This window comes from Lepeophtheirus salmonis, chromosome 7, assembly GCF_016086655.4.
Source record: "Lepeophtheirus salmonis chromosome 7, UVic_Lsal_1.4, whole genome shotgun sequence".
NCBI lineage: Eukaryota > Metazoa > Arthropoda > Copepoda > Siphonostomatoida > Caligidae > Lepeophtheirus > Lepeophtheirus salmonis.
Window position 1 is genome coordinate 29,931,306 of NC_052137.2, and position 23,367 is coordinate 29,954,672.

At 31.4% G+C, this 23,367-nt stretch overlaps 1 protein-coding gene across 3 annotated transcripts in view; it reads left to right on the forward strand.

Annotated features, from left to right (window-relative positions):
* The first annotated feature begins 269 nt into the window (after nt 1–269).
* The window catches only part of nab (NGFI-A-binding protein homolog), a 53,235-nt gene continuing 30,137 nt past the window's right edge, over nt 270–23,367 (forward strand). Inside the window, exon 1 of one of the 3 annotated variants that reach the window (XM_040716301.2) lies at nt 270–565. In XM_040716301.2, the coding sequence (XP_040572235.1) occupies nt 451–565 (115 nt within the window). In that variant the 5' untranslated portion in view covers nt 270–450. Of the gene's footprint in view, nt 566–22,498; nt 23,044–23,367 lie in introns of those variants that run through there. The other 2 variants (XM_040716299.2, XM_040716303.2) reach the window with 2 other exon arrangements.

Sequence of the window (23,367 nt, forward strand, 5' to 3'; positions counted from 1 at the left end):
GCGAATACTCTTATATTAGCAAACATGATACAAAGAATTGAATAGAAAGAGTTGAATTCATTTATGAATTCGCTAATAAGTAGATGAAAATATTACTAATATATGTACATATATACAAAGATGCTCCCTTTGTATATATGTACTTTTATTTTATGTATCTTTTTGCAAATATTTGCAAGCACACTTTAAATATGTTATATATATATATATGTAAATATGATTAGATAGATATGAACCCCTGTATAGGAGAATTGCGCAAGTCATTCCATATGTACTATTGACTCTCCTTGTTACTGAACGTACCTCACGGTCAAGGAGCGCTGTTGTTTGTGCGTACTGCTCGATGATTTGATGTGATCCCACATTGAAGGGATTCCAGTCTTGTTTATTTTGCAGTGTTGGCAAAATATTTTTAAGTAGATATATAATAGTTATATTACTATTGAGCCCATGACTGAGGAAAATCCTCCTAAACGAGTGGGAGAGCAATCCCTTCATATAATCCCTCTAGGCACTCTTCTACCCCTCAAATTAAAAGCATCTACAAAATCTTCAAAGGGAGCAGGTAAGGGATTAGTATAAGTAAATATATATTTTTTGCAGACACGTACAAAATGTTGTAATCTGATCCAAATGAATGTATAAATAATTTCTGACATGTTTGAACTTAGACAGCGAGAGAGAGGGGGGGGGGGACGCTAGAACACATGATGAGTAGTGACGAATCTTGAGTATATAGCACAACCGTTAACTCGGTTTCCGTTCAATATAATTGAGAATAAACATAAAAGTACAAAAAACTGCGACTTTGATTTGTAATATTTGATATGTTCGGATCCAGTCACAAAAAATGGTGAAACCCATATTTAAAAATTGAAAAAAACAAACAGTTTCGAATCTTGAGTCAGAGGGAAATTTCCATGACGAGTTGTGCGTGTTATAAGGTAAAAGGTTGTTCGTAGTCCATTTGAGAAGACAACTTATGAATATTAAAAAGAATATTATTTTTCTCGGTTCTAGCACCCAGAACTGAAAAGTTCTGCAAATTAACAAAAAACTTTCAAAAAAATTAAGAACTACCTAGATCTAATATTAGGACCCGAAAACCATCATTATATATAAGACAACCTCAAGTCTTGTCCTAATCGATTTGTTGATCATAGAAACCTGTCCATTTTAACCTATAAATATAACTGAGAATAATAGCATAAACATTATTTTTCTGAGTTCCGGCACCTAGGACTGAAAAATTATCCAAATTAACCGACTTTAAAAAAAAAAAAAAAAAATACCCATATCTACAATTACGACCCAAATTCCATAATGACATTAAAGACTACTAGTCCTAGTCAATTTGTTGATATTTAACACGGGTTTCTTTGGAAAGAAAACCTTTAAATAGATTCGAGAATAAAAATAAAAATTTTCTCGGTTTTGGCACTGAGAATCGAAAAATTATGCAAATTACCCTAATATTTATTTTTAATAGTACCGAAACTTTCCAAGTCTATAATTACGTACGAAAATCCATCATTACATAAAACACAATCTCAAGTCAATTTGTTGATGTTATACACGTGTCAATTTAAGAAGGAAACCTATGAATAAAACTGAGAATAATATCATAAACATTATTTTTCTCAGTTCTAGCACCAAGGACCTTGAATATCTAAAATTAGAGCCAAAATCCATCGTTACATAAAAGACAACTTCAAGTCTAGTCTTAGTTAGTGTTGTGCCGGTCCTTATTTATTTAGTCCAGTCCCGTCTTAGAACCGGTCCTTAGGACTGTCACTCCTTGGAACCGGTCCTTAACTGTCAGTCCATGGAATTTTTTTTTAAATGTCTATGTTTTATAGTTTAACCAAACAATATATATTTTATGATATAGTATGTATTAAGAGCATTGCACATATCTTGCAAAAAATATGCATGTTTCCATTATAATACAATATAATACGAACATATATTATTTTTACTTACGGATATAATTTATTATATTATATAACAGAATGATAAAAAAAAGTGATAACAACCTCAATGATGTTACACGAGGGATCTATTTTATTTTCTTTTTTGACCGAAAAGTGGAACTGGAACCTGACTAGAATGGACTGCAGTCATCCGTCCTAAATAAGGACACACACACAATACTAACTAGTCCTTATCAATTTGTGGATCTTTAACAATAGACAATTTGAAAATGGAGCCGAAGAATAGAACTGAGAACCGAAAAATCATGCAAATTACCTGAATATGTTTAAAAAAGAACCAAAACTATCAATATCTTAAATTAGAAGCCAAAATTCCTCAGTACTTAAAGACAACCTCAAGTCTAGTCAGGTCGTCAATTTGTTTTGATAATTCGAAAAGAGAAATTAAGAATTGAATCGAGAAGAATATTTCAAATAATATTTTTTCTGATTCTATCACCAAGAACCGAAAAATGAGGCAAATTAACCGAATAATAACTAATATATAAACTACCTGGATTGAAAATTAGGACTCAAAATCTATCACTAATTGTGAGTCTAACGAATAAACTTTTCAACAATAATACAAACGAATGTAGTAATGTGATTAAACCCATGAACAGGTTACATCTGTTCCATAATCAACGGTCGACCTTTTTTTTTTTTTTTTTATTAATTAAAAATATAAATGTATAATATCATTTTATCAGAACACAAGGGGTTGGAAAAGAAACATATTAATTTAATAATGGTACAACTAAAATTGGCGGAAATAAAATAAATTATGATCCTATTAAGCGATACGATCTAGATTTTGAAGGGAGCTTTTTCATCCCGCTTACTCCCCCAAATACTCCGTCTTGAAAATTAACTATTACATATTATGATGATTAGAAATTTAGGTGATGATACAAAGGTCGAAACATCTGTTTAATAGCAATTGATCATTAGCTATAGGAGGGCTACAAGTAGTGAGTATGTCTCTAATTTATTTGATATCATTAATATTGTAGAAGTATATAATAAATACTCACCCTCTCAACCTTTACAATCCCCCTTCCATCCTTATATAACTATAATTATAATTTATTGTAAATAACTATGGATTTTTGAATTCTTTTTTTCCAAAAAATTTTAATCTTTAGTTTGTTTTTTTCCAAAAAAAAATCCTTAAAGCCAAGCACTCCCCAAAATATAACTCTGCGGACGTCCTTGAACAGTTGTATCACAAGGCTATTCCAAATGGCGTTAGCTCACTAACACAAAAATGTACACTGTATATGATTTCCATCTGTCGATATTTCTTCTATTTTTCCGCTAGTCAGTGTGATCTTAATATTGATTGATTGGATATGAATGAGATCTTTTGTTTAAGCTGTCATCAATTTTTATTTATTATTGAATAATAAATCCATATTTGTTAGAATTGGCAAACTATCAACAATTTTGGGCCTTTTTTCTGGCTCTTTTCGGATGAAAGGTTACGAGATACAATAAAGGTTTAAATGATTATATTCTAACGGTAATAACATTTGGTTATTCATTCTTTTAGACTCTAATTAATCAGTATAAATTATTAATTATTAGTACTTAATTAAATATCTTAATTCGGATCGTATTTTATTTTAGTCCGTTCAATGGGTCAAATGTTAATAAAATTTGAGACAAACATCCGTCTAATTTTTGTTTGGATCCAAAATTTTGAGTAACAGAAATATACTTGAATATTCATGTCTAAAAATCCAAACCGACCCGGATTTGAGAAAATGTGAATCCCTCCTATGTTTACCTCTAGAGAGAAATACAAACATTGAAGAAACAAGAAGTTAATCAGAATAGCTGTGAGGCTCAACTGAAAAATAAGGTATGTTCCTGGGATGTATAATGGATGGATGTACTGAAAGTTGACCTGAAAAAAGTAGGTGGCTATAGTCAAGCGCATTAAACACGACTAAATAGAAAAAACATTTTATGTACCCGTTATTTTCAAATCATCGTTGTGGTCATTAATTTATAAATTTTTTATATACAATCCGTAAGATTGGTTGTTCCATTTTTTTTACTAACCCTGTGCAAAATCTTCTACCCCAAAATACTACAAAGCATTGAAAAATTTGACTTTTTAAAAAATATGTATTCTTTTTAAATGGCCAATAATATTAATTTTTAATCTTTATTCAACGTATGAAACATTGACGCAAGGTAATACTTATGACTTTGACCTAAAATTGTCAGTTTATAAGTGGTATTTTATGTACGGCATTACGTAGCCAAACGGGTTAGATACAGGTCATCTGTTCTTGCCCGACTGGTGTTTTACTAGCCCCAGACTTGCGTGGCTGTTGAGCCCTGCCTATAAGACGTCCATATCTAATGACGGTGACTTGACACTTTTCAGAACTAATTCAGAACGCAAAGAGTTATTTTAGTTAATGCAAACTGGACTGATTGTCTCATTTTATCTATTACCTCTTTCCCCAGCTGAATCGATGATACAGACATAATGGTAAATTTGCATATCTCTCAATATAATTGATCAATTTTGAAAAGGGTCAATGAACAATTTATTTGTAGGAACTTAGAAAATGTAAGTGAAAAATAAAATGTCTTTGTGATATTTCCCGCCTTATATGTATCTTGAATTTTTAGAAGGACATCAATTATGTTTAATGGTATTTTCTTTTCTACTATAAACATGAGACGTTGTTCATCAAAGAAACTCTTTTCTTTTTGAATGGAAAACTGTTGAAGCTTAAATATCATGATAAACTGCAGAATTAATGTCGTCAGCTATAACTGTATGTAATATATTCGTCGACGAATGTTTTTTGCATGACGATTACGAGACAAAACCAAGTAATAATTTTGAATGTTTTACGTGAATAAAACTAATCTTTTGTTTTATTGATGGAATAAAGACAGAACGAAATGTAAGGAAAGAGAATATGACGAAAAAAACGAAATTAACATTAATCCGTGTGAAGATACGGTTTTTATCCTTCAGATTTTAGACTTCCTGTTGTCCAATTATGCCTTAATACCAAAAGGAAACTCATTTGAATTAGCTCTTTTCTTATCCTATGATAGAAGTCCATACATACGTAATATATTTATTTTTCAACAATGTCTCCTTGTAACTATAACCACATCTCCCAGCAATGCTCCCATCTCTGTAACCTATCTAAATAGTACTCCGCGTTTTTCAGTGAAAAATAATTGTTGCCTCTTCATTTCACGTCAGTCTTTGCAGTCCTCTGTTTTGACTGTATTTTTGTTTCGGGTGTATAATGGTGTATCCAAGTTTCATCTGCAGTAATTAATCGGCGCAAAAACTAGGATTTATTCTGCCTAAACTCCACCGACAGAGCAATACTCGATTTTGTCCAAGTTTGGGATTAATGAAAAAATAACCTTCTGTCTAAAAATTGTCAAAGATTTGGAAAAAAGACCCCTACTCCAACCCTAGTAACAACCCTAACTAACAATCCCTTGCGCTTTGTGGAGACTCCGTCGTCAAGGGCGTCCGTAGGATGATTATATTTTGGGATAAGCTTGATTTTTGGATTATTTTTTTGAAAAAAAATCCAAAAAAACTAAAAATTCACAGCTATTCACAATAAATTTTCAAAAATTAAATTTCAAATTTGATATTTTTTGGAAAAAAAATGTAAAATCCACAGCCTATTTACAAAAAATCTTTAAAATATTAATTAATTTCTAAAAAAATTTCTAAAATTCAAATTTTAAATTTGAAAAAAAAAAAATTCAAAAATCAACAGCCATTCACAAAAAAAAAAATTTTTGGGAAAAAAATTCAAATATTAAATTTTCTAGTAAAAAGGCAACATTCACTAATTTGGGGAGAGCTACAGCCCTCCAGCCCACATCCTACGGACGCCCCTGGTTGTGAATCGCTGCATTAGATCTTCGTAGTACGGATGTTGCCTTCACTGTATTATCATTAGAAGACAAGGGCCTCAAATGACGCGGATATATTTTTTTAGGCAAACCATTGTGGATTATTGCCTTTTGCTTTATGATGGGAACTTTTATTATTCAAAAGGGTCTATACAACATGTTTAAACACATAATGAGTCCGTGACTTTGCACCCCAAAAAGTGTTTAATGTATATACATACAACGTGTAGACAAACAGAGGGGCATTTAGAAAACCATTTCTTTCTTTTCCGTCGTTATTTTTATGAATCAAGAGTTTTGTAGAGCTAGAAGAAAAAGTTGTAATATATTATTTCATACGTCATATATTTACGTATGTATGTAGTTAAATACGTACATTAAGGAAGGTTTTTAGAATTCAATTACAACTGTACAAACATACTTATTAGTGTTGAGACTTTATCCAAGATCGAATTTATTTTTAATTCGGTCTTATGGGATTTTTTCAAGACTTCTCTCATACACAAAATATAGAGTGTTTTTGTTATCAGCTGTCGATGTTTCTTTTTCTTCATCAATACTCCGTTAAGACTTAAGTGACTTTTTAAAGAACGATTTCTTCTTCTTTTATCCTAATAATCAATGTTCGGGTTGGTCTTAAATGATGTTTAAAGAGCGATTTGAATTGTTATTTTGGACCAAAGAATGAGCTTACATACGTAGTTACCTTCCTAACAAAATAATCAGGGGCGTCTACAGGGGGTGAGCTGGAGGGGCTGTAGCACCCCCAAACAAAATCAAAGAATTTAATTTCTATAATTTTTTTCGTCATTGGAGGCAAAATATGCGGCTATGGATTTTTGAAATTTGTTTAAAAAAAACTAATATTTGAAATTTAATTTCTGATATTTTTTCCAGAGAATTTAATTTTTTTTTAAATTCAATATTTGAATTTTTTTTCGAAAAAATTTAATTTTCTGTGAATATCAATGGATTTTTGAAATTTTTCTCCAAAAAATTTAATATCAGAAATATTGAAATTTATATTCTTGAAATTTAATTTTTGAAATTTTTTTATAAAAAATTTAATATTTGAAAAATTTTTGAAATTTTTTTATAAAAAATTTAATATTTGAAATTTAATTTTTGAAATTTTTTTATAAAAAATTTAATATTTGAAATTTAATTTTTGAAATTTTTTTGTAAAAAAATAATTTTCTCTGAGTTTTTATGGATTTGAAAAATTTCCTACAAAAATTTATATTTAGAAATTAATTTTTTTAAGTTTTTTTCTACAAAATTAAATTTTTTATGAATAGCTCTGGATTTTTGAATTTTTACATATTTTTTCTTAAACATTCCAAAAATTCAAGCCCTACACTATGGACTAAATATTTTCAATATATGTTATTTTTAAGCTATAAAAAATGTTTAAAAAGTATTTTTCAAAATTGTACTATGGAACAAAAAAAGAGAAAAAATTAGGAGAAATTGATAATCTGCATATGGCGTGCATCCTTTTTTTACATTTTCAGAAAGAAAAATCAAAATATTCTTATGTTATTCTCTTTTTATAGGGTAGCTTTAGAAAAAAACTAAAAAAGTTTTTTTATTAGGAAGAAAAATGTCTATCATCATCTATAATTGCAAAACTTTGATCCATGCTGTATTTTAATCCTTACTGAGGAAATAAATAACTTTTGTCTCCTTTTAAACTTTAAACTAGATGTGCTTCCTAAAAACGACATTGTAGGAAAATGAAATTTTTCATATTATCATATTCCAACTTTTCTGAACTTCCCGTTATCCAAATTTCAAAAAAGTTGAAAAAGAAACCACCCTAATAAACACTTATTTACGTTGATGATGGGAGTTATGTATAAACAACACGTCCCGTCCCTATTACCTCATTCTTCCTCTCAGGTAAGGTTTGAATAATATGTTAAGTCATTATTACTATTTAAAGACATACACAAGTTTAGAGGAAGGGTGTTCTAGGAAGGTAAATATTGGTATACTCTATAATATACACCCATTATAATATCCCATTTTCGAGCGAATATTTGCTCCTACTGAACAAAGACCCGTTGTTGTTTTTTATGGGAGAAACTTACAGGCCTCTCAATCCATTTTTATCGTGGTGCAAACCATTTTAATTAGAAGAAATTGAATTTTTGGATCTAATTTGCCATTTTTAGGCCTCATATACCGTCTCAAATCATAGATTCAGTAAAATAGTACGTTATCTTTCCAAAAGGTGGCGTTATTAATGTATATCTCGTCAATATAATTGTAATCTATTTACTGGTTCTACAATATAGGTAAAACCTCGATAAATCTCAGAAATACGAGATATAAAGAAGACCTATATATTTATAAGCAATATACATAATAAGGTTTCTCATTTCTGGGAAATTGTATTTGAGGCCGGATACCGTTAGTAAATAATAGGTATTGCAAAATGTATATTTATATTAAAAAAAAAAAAAAAAAAAATTAAATCTTAAAATATCCCTCCTTAATATTCCAAATCCTCTTGTTCTTCATTTTTATCATTATTATCACTAATAGTACACGGGTTGATAGTTAGAACCTCCAGTAAAAAGTTTCTGGACAGAACCGTTAACCGGTAATATCGTTGCGTAGTAAAATAATATTATCATTACAAGTTAAAACTTTTCTAGATAATATCATAATTAAGCAATTTCTTGTGATTAATTTAATTGCAAGACAATATTATCGGTTGCAATTTCATTGCCATTATATTATATTCAGACAATCAAACTATTAAATGATAAAAAAAAAAAATGAACTTTCCTGAGCATCATGAACTCCTTCAAAAATACACCACAGCTCTCAGATTGTGTCGGTCAAATGCTAGGCCTGCAAAAGCAACTTTTAAATTTCATATTCAATTTGTTATAAGGAGTTCAAAAAAAAGGTCAATATACATCCAAAAATTCAAATTTTTGCCAATACCACACTAAAAATAGCCTGAAAGGTTTGAAGCTTTGCTAAAGTCAGTTTTTTGTTTGTCCTCAGCAGAAAAGGTCTTTGAGCAGTAGGTAGAAAATATTAACCCGAAAACGGGACATTCTAATATACTTATAGGGTAAGGGGCCATGCCTTGTACTATTGAAAGGATTGAATCACGACTAGTTACTACCATGGGAAGGGGCTTCAAAGATGAAGGAACCAAATTATTATTATATATTTTTTATTTTTTTGTGAATAAATAATAATTATACAAACATTTTTTTTTTTTTTTTTTTTTGTATACTGTAAATTTGAGACGTGACCTTTATGTTATATATAGAAACGCCAAGAAGGAACTCCCCCCATCTGCATAAATATGTAGCTTGAAACAATGGGGCTATTTATTTATTTAGAATCCAGCTGTTGGTAACCCCTTCAGCTTCCTTTTCTTTTTTTTCCTACCACGTAACCAACAAATATATATGTAATTATAATCAACATGCAAAAGACAAAAACAAAAACACGAACCCAGAGTCTTTTCATCTTCTACCCCTAAGTACGAGTTGTAAGTCAATCCCCAAGGCGGTACCCTCATCTGCAGAGTGAGGAGGATTCATTTCGTATCTCTTGATACGTGAAGGGTATACTGTGTATGTAAATAAATTAATTAAAATTCGAATCGTGTAATGTTGAATTAACGATTTTTTGTTGTTGTATTTACAACAGCCATCAGCCTCAGTCTGGAGCTGAGAGAAAGATATTTCGTTCAATGTTAGATTGATGTCTGGAATTAAGGGTAATTTATCTACATATAAATATAACAAACTAAGCTTTTTCACAGGGCCGTTATCACTCGAGGGACTGGCCCCCTCAAGAATTTGTTCAATAATAGTAGAAAGGGTGGTTTATCTAAATGTTCGTAAGCCAAAAACAAAAAAAAACCAAATAATATAAAGGGTTCAATTCCGAGGAGTTAGGAGTCCAACAACTTGGAGGGATCACATTCTCAGAATCAAGAAAATCGAGTGTTCTTTTTCTAGTGTGACAGGGTGCCCCGTCAAGCTGCCAGATTCAAGGTTGTGTTTTCATTATGCTGCACAGCCAGTGGAAGACTTTAGTGCAGAGACCACTGATGTTGACCTTGGCGTTGGCCGTCAAGGCCTGCTTGAAGATGAAGGGGGGAAGGGGCCCATTCTAGTTATTTTTAAAATTTGTCTTCTTTAAAAAAGGTAATTCAAAAATATGGCTTAAAAAACGTTCGCACAAAATTGTAAAAGTTTTGCCTACAGCAAAATCATATTAGTCTCAAGCTGCGGATTGTATTTTCTATTTGGGACGAACTTTAGAATGCTCTATTTGTCCACTATAAAATCAGACATTTCATGAATATATCAAAAGTTAAGATGTAAAAAGAGGACATGTCCTTAGAAAATAGGACTATTGATCACTGCAATGTAGTATATCACATTTTGTCCCTTTAGGAATTTAAATATAATGATTTTTGAAAGGGAGATTTGTTTTGGGAAATGATATTTATCGACACATGAAGACTCGTAATTCAGTCTTTCAGAGAGAAAGAGAGAGATACGTTTTTTTCCTCTTAAATAATTATGCATTAGTAAATGACATACCTACTAGTGCTGAGAATCTGTCCAGGACAAACTTAAACCGGGTTCTGTTTTAAATGATTTTTTTTTAGACCGATTGGGATCCTTATTTCGGTCAAGACCGCGCTCAGACCATTGACTGTAATTTAATTGTAGACCATTTTTTTTCTATCTGAATTATGAACAATTTTTCTCCCTTATCCAGATTTATAAGTTGAAAAATATTATTTAAGCAACACATTTAAGTTCATGTGACGTCTTTTTAACTAATTTCACAATTTTGAAACACACAAAACATTATCAACAATTTATCTAAAAATCCGTCTAGACCAAAATTAAATGAGATCAATCAAGACCTTTTTCTTTTTAAAGAACTGAATTAGTTCAAAAATCATAACGGTCACACTCCGGTCAAGCATTTTCAGACCTATCCCCAAAACTAATACTTATATAGATTTTTATGAGGCAGATCAGTTCGAGCTACTGAAAATCTTAACAGTCCAATCTAAGATTTTCTGACAGATATCCAAAACCAATACCTATAAAGATTTTTATGAATCAGATCCAGATCGAATTTTTTGTTGATACCGATCTAGACCAAACTTTGTTAAGGAAAAAATTAGTTCAAGTCACTAAAAATCATAACAGTCTCACACAGGCTTAGGATTTTTGGACTGAATCCCAAAACTAATAACTTTAAAGATTTTATAAGCAGATCCGGATCGAATTTTTATTTCAAACTAATCAGTTCGATTTTTTTTACACCACTGCAGGGCGAACTTCTTAAAAGGACGGAATTAGTTCGGTCCACAAATCAAAATCAAAACAGTCTCAGACCGGTTTAGGATTTTCAGATCGAATCCCAAAATTAATAACCTCATAAATTTTTATCAGGTAGATCTGGATATCATTTTTCATTGGGACCAATCTATTCAATGAGACCGGTGTAGTGTGAACTTCTTAAAAATACCGATTTGTTCCGTCTACAATAAATCATAACAGTGTCAGTACGATCTAGGATTTTCGGACCGAACCCAAACCTAATACCTACATTGAAGTATGACGAGATTTGAATTTATGTTTCTGCTATTTTATTGTTTGTATGCATTAGATTGGCATGCCTCAACCTGGAAATGAAAATATATAATATATATTATTATTAACTTGTTTGCCTTTAAATAAAACAGTATAAAAAACCCCAAATAACAAGAAAGAATCATTGAAGTTTCTTCAGAAGTGAAAGAGTAACTTCTACGGACATAAATATTCGAGTAAATTGTGTGTACCCTCACTTTTGGGTCTTGATCTGGACCCAAAACTTAACGTACAATTGTGTCAAATTTTATGAACATGAAGTTGGGACCTATATTAAATAGGATCTGGATTACGGCTACATTTTTAATTAATACTGATTTTGAAACAATGAATTGACGAATGTTATAACTATTTTAACATAACTATTAGTCATTGTTATAATAACACTAGAAAATTCGATAAATTTATTGTATCTAGCAGCCTATCCTTAAAATATAGAGGAAAAAAGCCCAAAGTGAGTTGGTAATTCGTCAATTCTTCCAACTATAAATTATTATTCAATGATAGTTCATAATTGAATATAGCTTAATAAAAAATAATTCGTTTCCAAGCAGTCAATGTGAAGAACGCTGATTACAGGAAAACAAGAAGAAAAATCGACAGCTGTCAACCAAATACATTGTAAATTTTTGTGTTAGTGAAGTAACGGATGCAACTGTTGGTGTAGATGTCGCTCCAAACACTTATAAATAGGTTGTAGGGCTCTTATCCCCCCCCACTATCCCCTGTCCTTTAACCCCCGATCAATTACCTCATTTTACCTCCAAGCCTTTCATCCCCCAGGCCATCTACCCCCAGCATTGCACCCCCTATTAAAATAAATAGCAATTATACGACCAAACATTCAACCTTTTAAAAGCCATACAAATGTAATTATTAATTTAACCAATGAGTCCTTGATTTAACTTAATGATATAAATATTAGTGATACTTATAATTATAATTAATATATCTCATCAAATACGAGATAATAATGATATGCATTTAAGTTAGGATTTTGAATCTTTCCATTACATATATGCGCCGTTGATATTACTTGATGAATCCATTTGATTTTTATGATGTTGAAACACATATATTAAAAATTAGATATAATTAACCTATTTATTTTAGATATGCATTATTCTATTTCACCGTATTTAAGGAGTTATCTCAAAATCCTTCTCAGGCTTATATTATAACATCATGTGTATACTCGTATAATATAATCAATCCCTAAATTCATCCTATAAACAACCTAATAAAACTCAATGTTTTACCAACTTTTTGTCATAGGATTAAGGAAATTAGATTATTGGCATTATTATAAATATATATTGTATCTTATATATCATGCCTATTGTTAAACAATCAGGTTAAGTATCTATTTTAATTGAAATTTTTATTTATTTTAATATTAAAATTTGATGGTTTATAGAGCTCATAATTTACATTCAGATTCGAACTTGAAAGTTTTATTGCTCAACAACCCCTCCAAACAACCTTAACATTCATTTATTACTTTTTCCCTCTATCATTTACTAACTATACTTCTCAATAACAAAAATAGAAGGGGCGGAGTAAAGGGTCCAGGGGTAGTTGGTCGGGGGTTAAAGCCCGGAGGGTAGTTTGATGAGGGGGTAGGTGGCCTGTTCCCAATAGAAAGTATGATTAATAGAGATGCTACGTTTGACATTGGTTGACGTATCTTTTCGGATAATACAACTTTACTTATTCCATTGGCATCATGTACTTCGAATTCCATTTCGAAATCTGTCCTGTCTCTAGCCACTAGTGTTGTTCAAGTCCTCATTTAGGACTGAAGACCCGTCCAGTTCAGTCTCGGTCCGGTGCAGTCCAGTCCTGCATATCAGCTATAAAGCTTATAAAATTTGTCCTTGATGACGTCAATTAACTTTATTTCTTATTTTTTGATCAGTTCTATTTCTTACAGTCCGAAGAAACAACAGTCTTAAAGATCACTTCCAAGGACTGATAGGGCCAGTCCTAACACCGGAATGGGCCGAATAAAGGACAATTAACAAGGACTGACACAACAGTACTAGTCACTATTTACTAGGGCTTCTGTTTTCCCGCGAAATAGTCTTTGAGAGGGATCCCAGGAAACAAATTTTGAAATTAATGGATCCTCGTGAATTTTTGCCATCCCATTAGTAAATAACAAATACAGTGAAACTTACGTATTTCTTTTTATATTTTAAGATGAATCAATAAACTTTTGGATGTGTCTTACTTAAAATGTATACTCATTTTATCATTATCACTAATAGTCCTGGGGTTTTGGGAGCCTACAATCCCCGTTATTTGGAATCCCGCAATCCATAAGACCCATAAAATAAAACTTTAATTGTAAGTGAGGAATTGAGCTAATGTTTAGTTGAGCGGGAAGTTATATAATTGTAAAATACACAGCCCTACCCGTGGGCAGTAAGTCAACTAGGTCATAATAGAGTCAGTTTATTTGAAAAAAATATACGTCATATGAGATTTTCAGCATTCATATTACTTCATTAAAAATCACATTATATTCCAAATATGGAATGTTTATACCGATATGGAACAATTTACCTTTATCAACGATATAAATATATTTATGGTTTGATTCCTAGTTTAATTTCATGAATTATATCATTAAATCAAACATATTTATGAAATAATTAAATGTGGTACTTCCCAAGAATTTCCTGTAGGTGTAAAACTTCAAGAAATTACGAAAAAATGGGATCCTAAAAGAGAATCCCATGTCTTTTAATCAACATTGAAAAAAAAAATATTAAAAGTTCCCAATTTATTGTATTACTTCTTGTAATTAAATAGTAAATTGTGGGCTTCATATTATAATTTTTGGGATGGATTAAGATAACTTGTAATGCTAACAATAGTCCATTTATTTGATTCTAGGGATAGTACCCGGAATTAGTGTTGTATCAGTCCTTATTTAGGACTGAAGACTACAGTCCCATCCAGTTCAATTTTGGTACGGTCCAGCTCAGTCCTTCATATCAGTCCTAAAACTAATAAAGTTTGTTCCTTGATGACTTTTATTTCTTATTTTTTCCAAATCTGTTATAGTAATAACAGTCAGAAGGACCGAAGGTCATTAGGCTCACTCCCATGGACTGTTAGGACCGATTCTACGACTGGTCTGGACGGAATTAATAAGAATTGACACAACACTAATCCACATTGACTGGAGTTATTAGACGTATCCGAAACGACGAGCTGTTTCATTAATATGACTAGATTATTATTTCTTAGATAAAAAATGTACATATAATATACATTAGGGAGCACCATATACATACCATACAGTGTACCCTGTCTATACGCACGTTCTTAAATAAAATAAATGACTTACGTTTGACATACATACAAATATTATTAATATAGATATGATATTTTGTTTAGTTTCGATATTTCCCTTAAATATCTCTATTTCGATAACTGATCGATATTTTTTACGTTCCTTAAGAGGCATTTGCTTTATTTTATAATTAGGCTCAAAATGTAATTCCGGCTCCCTTTTGAGGAAAACCATCCCAGCTTGTATTTGTGTTGACGGGCCAAAAAAGTATGTACAATATGCTTGTTTTTGTTCATACATAAATGTTATAGGTATACATAGAGTGGCTCCAGTACTATCCACGTCTTCACCTCATTAGTCTTATAAATTATTTCCTGTCTCCTCTACATGGTTCACAACCATTAAAATAATAGAATCCATTAATATTAGGCACAACATAAAATGAGGCTAGACTTCATGTTGATTTTTTAGATTTGATAATACTACTACTATTTGAGTAAGCCCAGTTCTTTGTTACTTAAAAATCATAATGAACTCATTTATTGAGAGTATCATATTCTTTATGAACAAAAGGGACCCCCTTATTGCAAAAATATGTCGCATAACTTATCATACAAGTCCTAAATAATTAAATGATATGAATATAGGTTATTTTCTGTTGATTTAAAGTACTTTCTGAGGAGAGCAGTATCAATAAATTAACTGCAAACAGCTATCAGAGGAAGGAAATAAACACAAATCCTCCTCCGTATCACGCTGGAATTACTCCACTCTCAATTTCTCAATTCAACTATTAGTCCAATAGGGACTACACTTATAACTAACCCACAAATAAATAACAGCTAGGAGGAACTTTTTTTTAAAGTTGATAATTCTATTCAATTTTTAAATATGGGGCTTCTTTTTACTGCTTACTAGCAGAGAATTCCAGCGTTGCAGGGCTGAAAAGAGAAGAATAGAAACAAATAATAAACGTAGAAGAAAAGATACAGAGAGAGAAGGACTTAGAAAGAGACAGAGCGAGAAGAGATAGGGGGAAGGAGAGAGATATAGAAAGAGAGAAGGGAATGAAGATCAGCATCTATATGATCTCAAAATATATTATAGGGGCATGCTTAGTTATTTTATACGTCTTCAGATAGATTCGTTGAACCATTTTGAATTCTATATGTGGTAACACCAAAAATAGATTTATAAATCTGGGAAAGGGGCAAATTTTGCTTCTTCCTCTTTAGCTAATAAAGCCCCGTCTACACAGGAACGTTTTTGGAACAAGACACAATCTATGTTTCCATTATGGGATAAATTATGTGCAAATGAAAAACAGTTTGGTTACAAACATAATCTTGAACAAATAAAAAAATGAAATAACCCCAATTTATTTTTTTACTTCTAAAATATATCTATGAAAGACCCAATGCTACATATTTTAGTAAATTATGTGCTATACATTCAAATTTATGAGATGGGCCCATCAACTTTATATACATTCTAAAGGAGTTGAGAATATGTTCAACCTTTCATATAATGGACCAAATTATAAATGTAAGTATGTATGACACGGGCAATGTGCAAAATGCACGGTCAATCTATAAAATTTCCAATAGAGAATGTTCATTTTAATTTCATTTACATTACCAGGGAAATTATTGTCGGTCATTTAATTATGAAACAATTCATTGCAAGCAATATGATCCCTTAAGGATTTGATTAAGATATAATTTCATTGCAAGGAATTTGATAATTTAGTGCAGGGATGTCCTACCTGTGGTAATAAGCTGTCCACCACCACAATCTGTTGGCCGAGATATATTTCGCAAAATAAAATGGTGTCTTCTGTGACAATTACTTATCATACTATAGTTTTATTGTCTGAATACAATATAAATTTCAATGAAAATGCACTAGATCAGGGATGTCTAACCTTTTAGTATAATGCGCCACTTTGCCATTTGAAATATTTTAATGGGCCGCAGAACCTATTAAGTTAGATTTCTTGAAAAATGGTTATATAGAACAAAACTGTTAAATACAATTTTTTGTCAATTTTAGACTAAATATTAAAAAAGGCCAAATCTAATTTTTTAAGCCAAACTGCTTAAAAAAGCTAAATTGGTAACTCTTTTTGAGTCTCAGAAAATACAAAATACCGTCAAATATTTTTCAATATTTATATATATTATGAGTATTCTATGCGTTTTGATGATATTGTGACAATTTTGCTAAGAAATAATACTTTAATTTGGAATAAGTAGTTGGCCTCACCTAAACATTAGGCGGATTGCAATTCGGCCCAAGATCCAGTGGCAGGATACTCTATTGGAAATTTTATAGATTGCCTGTGTATTTTTCATATGGACAGCTCTAACGGGCATTTTGTACATTCCCGTAACATGTGTATTGTTAAATATTTGGTTCTACTAATATTGAACCTTTTAAAGATTTAAATATAAGGTCTTAGTGAAAATACATACTTACATTTATAATTTGGCCCAATGTGGAAAAGCGGGGATTTTGCAAAATGATAAATTTTCCATATTGCCCGTAACACCAATATATTACATAGCAATGTTCTGATTATTCCAAATTTTCAATGATATGGTTTTGAATATCATGACCCTTGTGATCAAATCCACCACATGATAACATATTAATTTTTAGCACTGATAGTATTCGTAGAAACCAGTGTATCAATGGAACCCATTATCCGGAAAATATCCGTATTTTTATCAACGTAGCTTATAAAAGTAAATGAAAATATGTATAACTTTGTGGGTTTCGTCAAAGTTTTACCGCGAGCGGGGCCTATGGCAGAGTTAGTATCTTTATAAATGACTTAAAATATATGTGTATAACCCTTTTCTTTCCGTCATTATTTTAGTTTATAATATTGCACGAGGCCCTTATTTTTGAGTATAAAGTGCAGGGCCTACATCAAGTAGAGTTGGATCATTCTTAGGACTACCTAGTCGGTATTCCCCCTTTTAGTTTTTGTTTTACCGGTCCGATCATTTAGTTACTAACTACGCCATTTCAGCTTTTGTAGTTACCATAATAGACAGATAAGGATCGATCCTAGGACTGACAAATTTTATTTATACCAAGCTGATAGAACTGCAGTCTTTTTCGGAGTCGGAGAACAGGTATAAATTACCGCAAAATTGTGTAATTTAGACAATTTTGGGGGCAATAGGAGGGGAGATGTTTCAATGCCATAAAGAAGGACTTTTACTTCCCATTGTTAATGGGGAAAAAACATCATGCCACCCCCTGCAGACACCCCCGTCTGCGGGGGTGAATAGAGATGCTTTGAAAAATTACTGATGTGAAGAAAAAAAAGACTGTGGACGCCCCTTCACTAATTTGGGGGAAATTAATTTTACTACAAGTGTTTTTGGGTTAATGCTAAAAAAAAGTTACTCCATCCTTATTTAGACCAATCCAACGCTAAGTACCCCCAATGCTCCCATAAATTGACACTGAGTCTCATTAAGAGGTCGGCAATGCCAACCTCAGATTTCGGCTTTTCCATTCCTAAATAAGAAAAGTCATTTGATTAATGTTACTTTATTTAGCTCTGATATTATGGTCTTTCAAATACCTAAAATCCATCACTGAGGGATTTTTATCTACAATATAAGACATTTCCAAAGGGTTAATGAGAATAATTTATCACTATAAGGCTAAGTTGAAGTTAATTACGTGAAGAATACAAATGATAACCAATCTCATTTTTGACTTGTTTTCGTGCAAACGCTGGGGCCAGATATGTTAAACTAAACATATGGGGATTTCTTCAAAGTATGAGTAATTTGAATTTGTTTGTGAATCCTCTATGGAAAAGAAGGTACAATCAATTGCACAAACGTATTATGACCAATTTATCATGCTCAACAAAAGGTAGAAAACTCAATGTACCTATTTGCAACTCCTCCGTTGTTCAAAAAATCATTGAAGGAACCTTTGAGACTCCATAAATGAAGTCTCATTATAACCATCCATATTTTATCAAATAAAGAAAAAGAAAGTATCTTCCCGGGAAGTTGTATTTGAAGGGGATCGGGGTATTTTTTTTATTTTAATTTCTGGGCACCGTTATGGTGAAGTTTAAGCATTTCATACTATGATTTAAGAAGAATTAATATCTTTTAAGCTAATATTACACATAATTAGACTTGACATTTTTGTAACAAAAGAAGAGGGCAAGGAGAAGGTGAATGCCAAACATATGTTACTACTGAATTCAGACCCTTGTTAATATCAGCTGCCTGTTGAATGATTGGGAGGGGGAGGGGGGAATGAATTACTGATATAAAGAGGAGAACCTTCTACATTTCAAAGAGCATTACTGCAGGGAAAATATTTTATTTATATTTAAATTCCCATGTATTTAAAAAAAATTGACACAAAAGATAAGCAAGAATGCTTATATCAAAGGGAGAAGTGAACATCACGACGAACTATTAAATAATGAACCAAAAAGAAGAAAGAGCACAAACAACCAAAGTTTTTTCCTTTTCTTATTATTAAACGCAGTTTTTTCTTTACAAACATGTCAACTTTCCCATAATATGATACCAATCATAATTTTCTTCATTTTTGTTTTTATCACAAATAGTGCATGGGTTCTTGGTTAGAGCCTGCAGTTCCTGCTTTTTAGTATTCATTAACTTGCACCAAAAAATAACTGAATAGTCAGTGTTGAACAACCTAATTTTTGGTATATTTATATCATGAAATGAAAATTACAACATATTGAAGTAATTAAATACAAGATTACCTGGGAATAATAATAGTTACCCGGAATTTTTTGTTGATGTAAAATCCCAGGAAAATGAGATCCCAAGAGGGAAACCCAAGTAAACCTACTCTTAAAGTCCTAATTGATAGCTTTTGAGGATGACTCATTCTTTTGCAATAAGTAACCTAAAACGTCTTGTGCTAAATTGGATAAAATTCTTAAAATATGTAGAGATTTAAAAAAAGTAAAAGATGCCATGGAAATGATTTTAATTGTTTGTTCTAAATCACTCAGTCGTGTACTGAATAGGTGGATGGATAGAACCAAATAATACTTACATGGTTACATAGAAGGTAAACAAGACTGAGATAAGAATATAAATACATTTTTGCATCTTGGGGGAAGAAAAAAAAGATATTAAATAGGTACCTTCTACTCCGAAATTTGCACATTTCCAGAAACTAGAGCAAAAGATACGGACACATGATGACAGAGCTATAATTAATGCATCAACATGCAAAAAAAGCTAGGAATTCCGCTCATCAAACAGGATAAAGATGAATTGTCAAATAGAACCACTGGGTAGAGATAAGACGGGTCTTGGACTCGTCCTACCCCAAAGTACTTCTAGTACAGTATCAGGGGCGTCGGTAGCGAGTGGGTTGGAGAAGTTGTAGTCCCTTCCGCAAATTAAGAAAATTTTGCTTTTTACTAGAAAATTTTATATTTGAATTTTTTTTTTCAAAAATTAATATTTGAAATTTAATACAACTTTTGTAATTTGTTTTTTCCAAAAATTTTTTTGTCTGTTTTCAAAAAAATTTATATTTGAAATTTTTTTTTAAAAGAATTTTATTATTGAAATTTAGTTTATTTTAAATTTTTCTCAAAAATTTTAATAATTTGTGAAGAGCTATGGGAGTTTTGTTTTTTTTAAATTAATTTTTTGTGAATAACTAAGGATTTCTGAAATTTTTTCCCCAAAAAATTAAATAATTTAAATATTTTCAAAAAGTTTAATTTTTTTAGAGTAACTATGGATTTTATAATTTATTTTCAAAAAAATTAAATTTTTTGTGAATATCTGTATATTTTTGAATTTTTTTTTCAAAAAATATATTTTTTTGGATTTTTTTTCAATAAAATTCCAAAAACCAAGGATTATATTATGGGGGGGTGTTAATATTATCCTGCGGACACCCTTGGGTATAAGTAAAATTGTTTTTTCCCAAAAGATCCAACACCCGAACGGGCTTCAGGTAATCGAACTTTTACAGATCATCAAAAAGATTAGAAGGATTTTTAAAAAGTTTATAGTATTACTTAATACTTAATCCTAGTTAAAAAATATATATATGTTACTTATATCGAATGTACACTTTAATTATCTCGATTAGTGATTGGAGTTACATCTGCATAAACAATTGCATCGTGGGGTTATTTTAGACGGTGTTACCTCAAACATCGTTATTTTTATTGTATCACAGAACCTTTACTCCAAAAAGAAACTGAAAAAAGACACAAACACAGTTTGTAGTTGGGCAATACTTCACTATCATGAAATTTTTACTGAATGATTTCTGAGAATTGTTATATCTTTAAAAGGAGATATCTATAATTCAACCAATCAACGTTCAGAACCCTGATTTAAAAAAAAAATTACAAAAACATCGACAACTGACATCCAAATACAGCGTAGCGTATATTTTTGTATTAGGCTGGTAAAGCCGTGCTCACAATCACAAATATGTACACAATCTTTGGATGTCTGCCGTCCAAATTTATTATTTTTTCCTCTAATCAGAGTAGTAACATTGATGGGTTGGATAAGAATTACTTCTTATTCAGCTGTCATTAATTATCAAGTATTATTGAATAATAATTCAAAATAAGAATCGTCTAAATACCTTCTGATTTTGGGCCTTTTTATGTTTTTTCTTCTTTTTCGGATGAATGATTGCAAGATGCAATTAAGTTAATGACGTGTTCAAATTTAATATAATAATAATGATATTTTTAACATTGGGTTAATTATTGTTTTGACATAAGTAATCTTAATCCAAATTATATTTTCTTAAATAAAGGTCCGAACTTCGAGTAAAATGCTTCTAAAATTGGAGGTAAATATCTGTTTAAGTTTGGTTTTGGATCAGAAAGTATCCCATATTTACTCGAGTATTTTTGTTTAACGATCCGAACCGCCCCTTGACCCAAATAATATAAATCCGACCTATTTTTACCCCTGGGCCTCAAACGCATCCCATGTATGTAAAACTCCGTAGACTCTACTACAATTCTTTTCAACAAACTGAGTTCATGTTATAAATAGTATGCCTTTTCAGCCCCTCCCTACAACAACTGTAAAGTAGTCGTATGGAGTCATTTATCCCTAGGGAACTTTTTGTTTCTTTCTCGTTCCATACTGTATTCTAGAAAAATGGAACAAGAAAGATACATCATTCGTATAAGTATATATGGATAATGGTACATAGAAAGAATGAAAAAAAAAAAGAAGAAGAAGATTTCCATACTTTAACAAAATAATTAAATAATTAATTCGAAGCATTTATTATGTGGTAGTATACATATATTTTGCATTGTCCATGCATTACAATAATAGAGTTGAGCACACGCCTAACTCCAACACCACTAGACTACCTCACCACTACCACCACCTCAAGCAGGCGTTCCCGTGCGTCTTTTTTCCCCTACCTCCCCACGGGTAACATGCTTTTTATACCGGCCGGTAATATATTTTTGCTAGCACTGCGAAAATAACGACTGCCTTTTTTTTCCTCTTCTCCCTGGGGTATCTGCAGAACTCCTTCTTTACAGCTTCTTCCCCACTCGCTCTCTCTCTTTTTTTTTTTTTCCTTCTCTTCTTCTTTTTTCTTCTTCAATTATTACTCTTTCAGGCCAAAATAATAAGTAGTTCAATTCAAACTCTGACCAGGGATCCAAGGGGTGTTCGTTCTCTTCGTGGTTGTTGCTTCCAACATACTCAATATAATCATCACAAATAGTACTCAAAAGAGTACATTATCAAAGGACAAAATCTTATTTTTTTCTAAAAAAAAAAAAATCCATAAAATGGCCGCTGTCCAAACGTTTCTAAAACGATAAATATTTAAAAAAGTCTTTTTAAAGTGTGTTAAAATAAGTGTGTTTAAAAAACACTGACTCTTAACTCAGTGATGAAATTGTGTTGTTCCTCATCCTTCGTGCCAAATTGGGTATAGAACTTCCCAATAACTGATATAACAAATATTGAGTACTTCATTCGCTGCTCCGAATTAAAGAAAATGAACCACAATGGACTTCGTCCTCCACGAGGAGCGGCAAAACGTAAAAGTGGATCTTCACCATTGAACTTTCATCATGCCATGTTGTCCAACAGTCCCCTTGCTTTCCCAAGTCCTGGAGTTTCGCCGGTCCTAGGTGGACCTCCTGGTAAGATGTCAAACCTTGCTTCGATAGTTGATTGGACTTCATTAATACATTGTGATTGAGGATTATTGCATTATTTTTAATTCATTTGACAACGAGTATTTTTGCTTATTGTCCGATCTTAAGTCTTAAAATATGTTCTATAGATGAGCAATTGTCAATTAAGTTGTAATGAACATTAGTATTGTGTATGTCCCTATTAAGGTCTGAAGACTAGAGCTCCGTCAGTTCAGTTTTAGTCCGGTCCAATTCAGTCATAAAACTTATTAAGACTGGCCGTAACCGAATAAATAAGGACCGACACAACACTAATGACAATTCATCCTT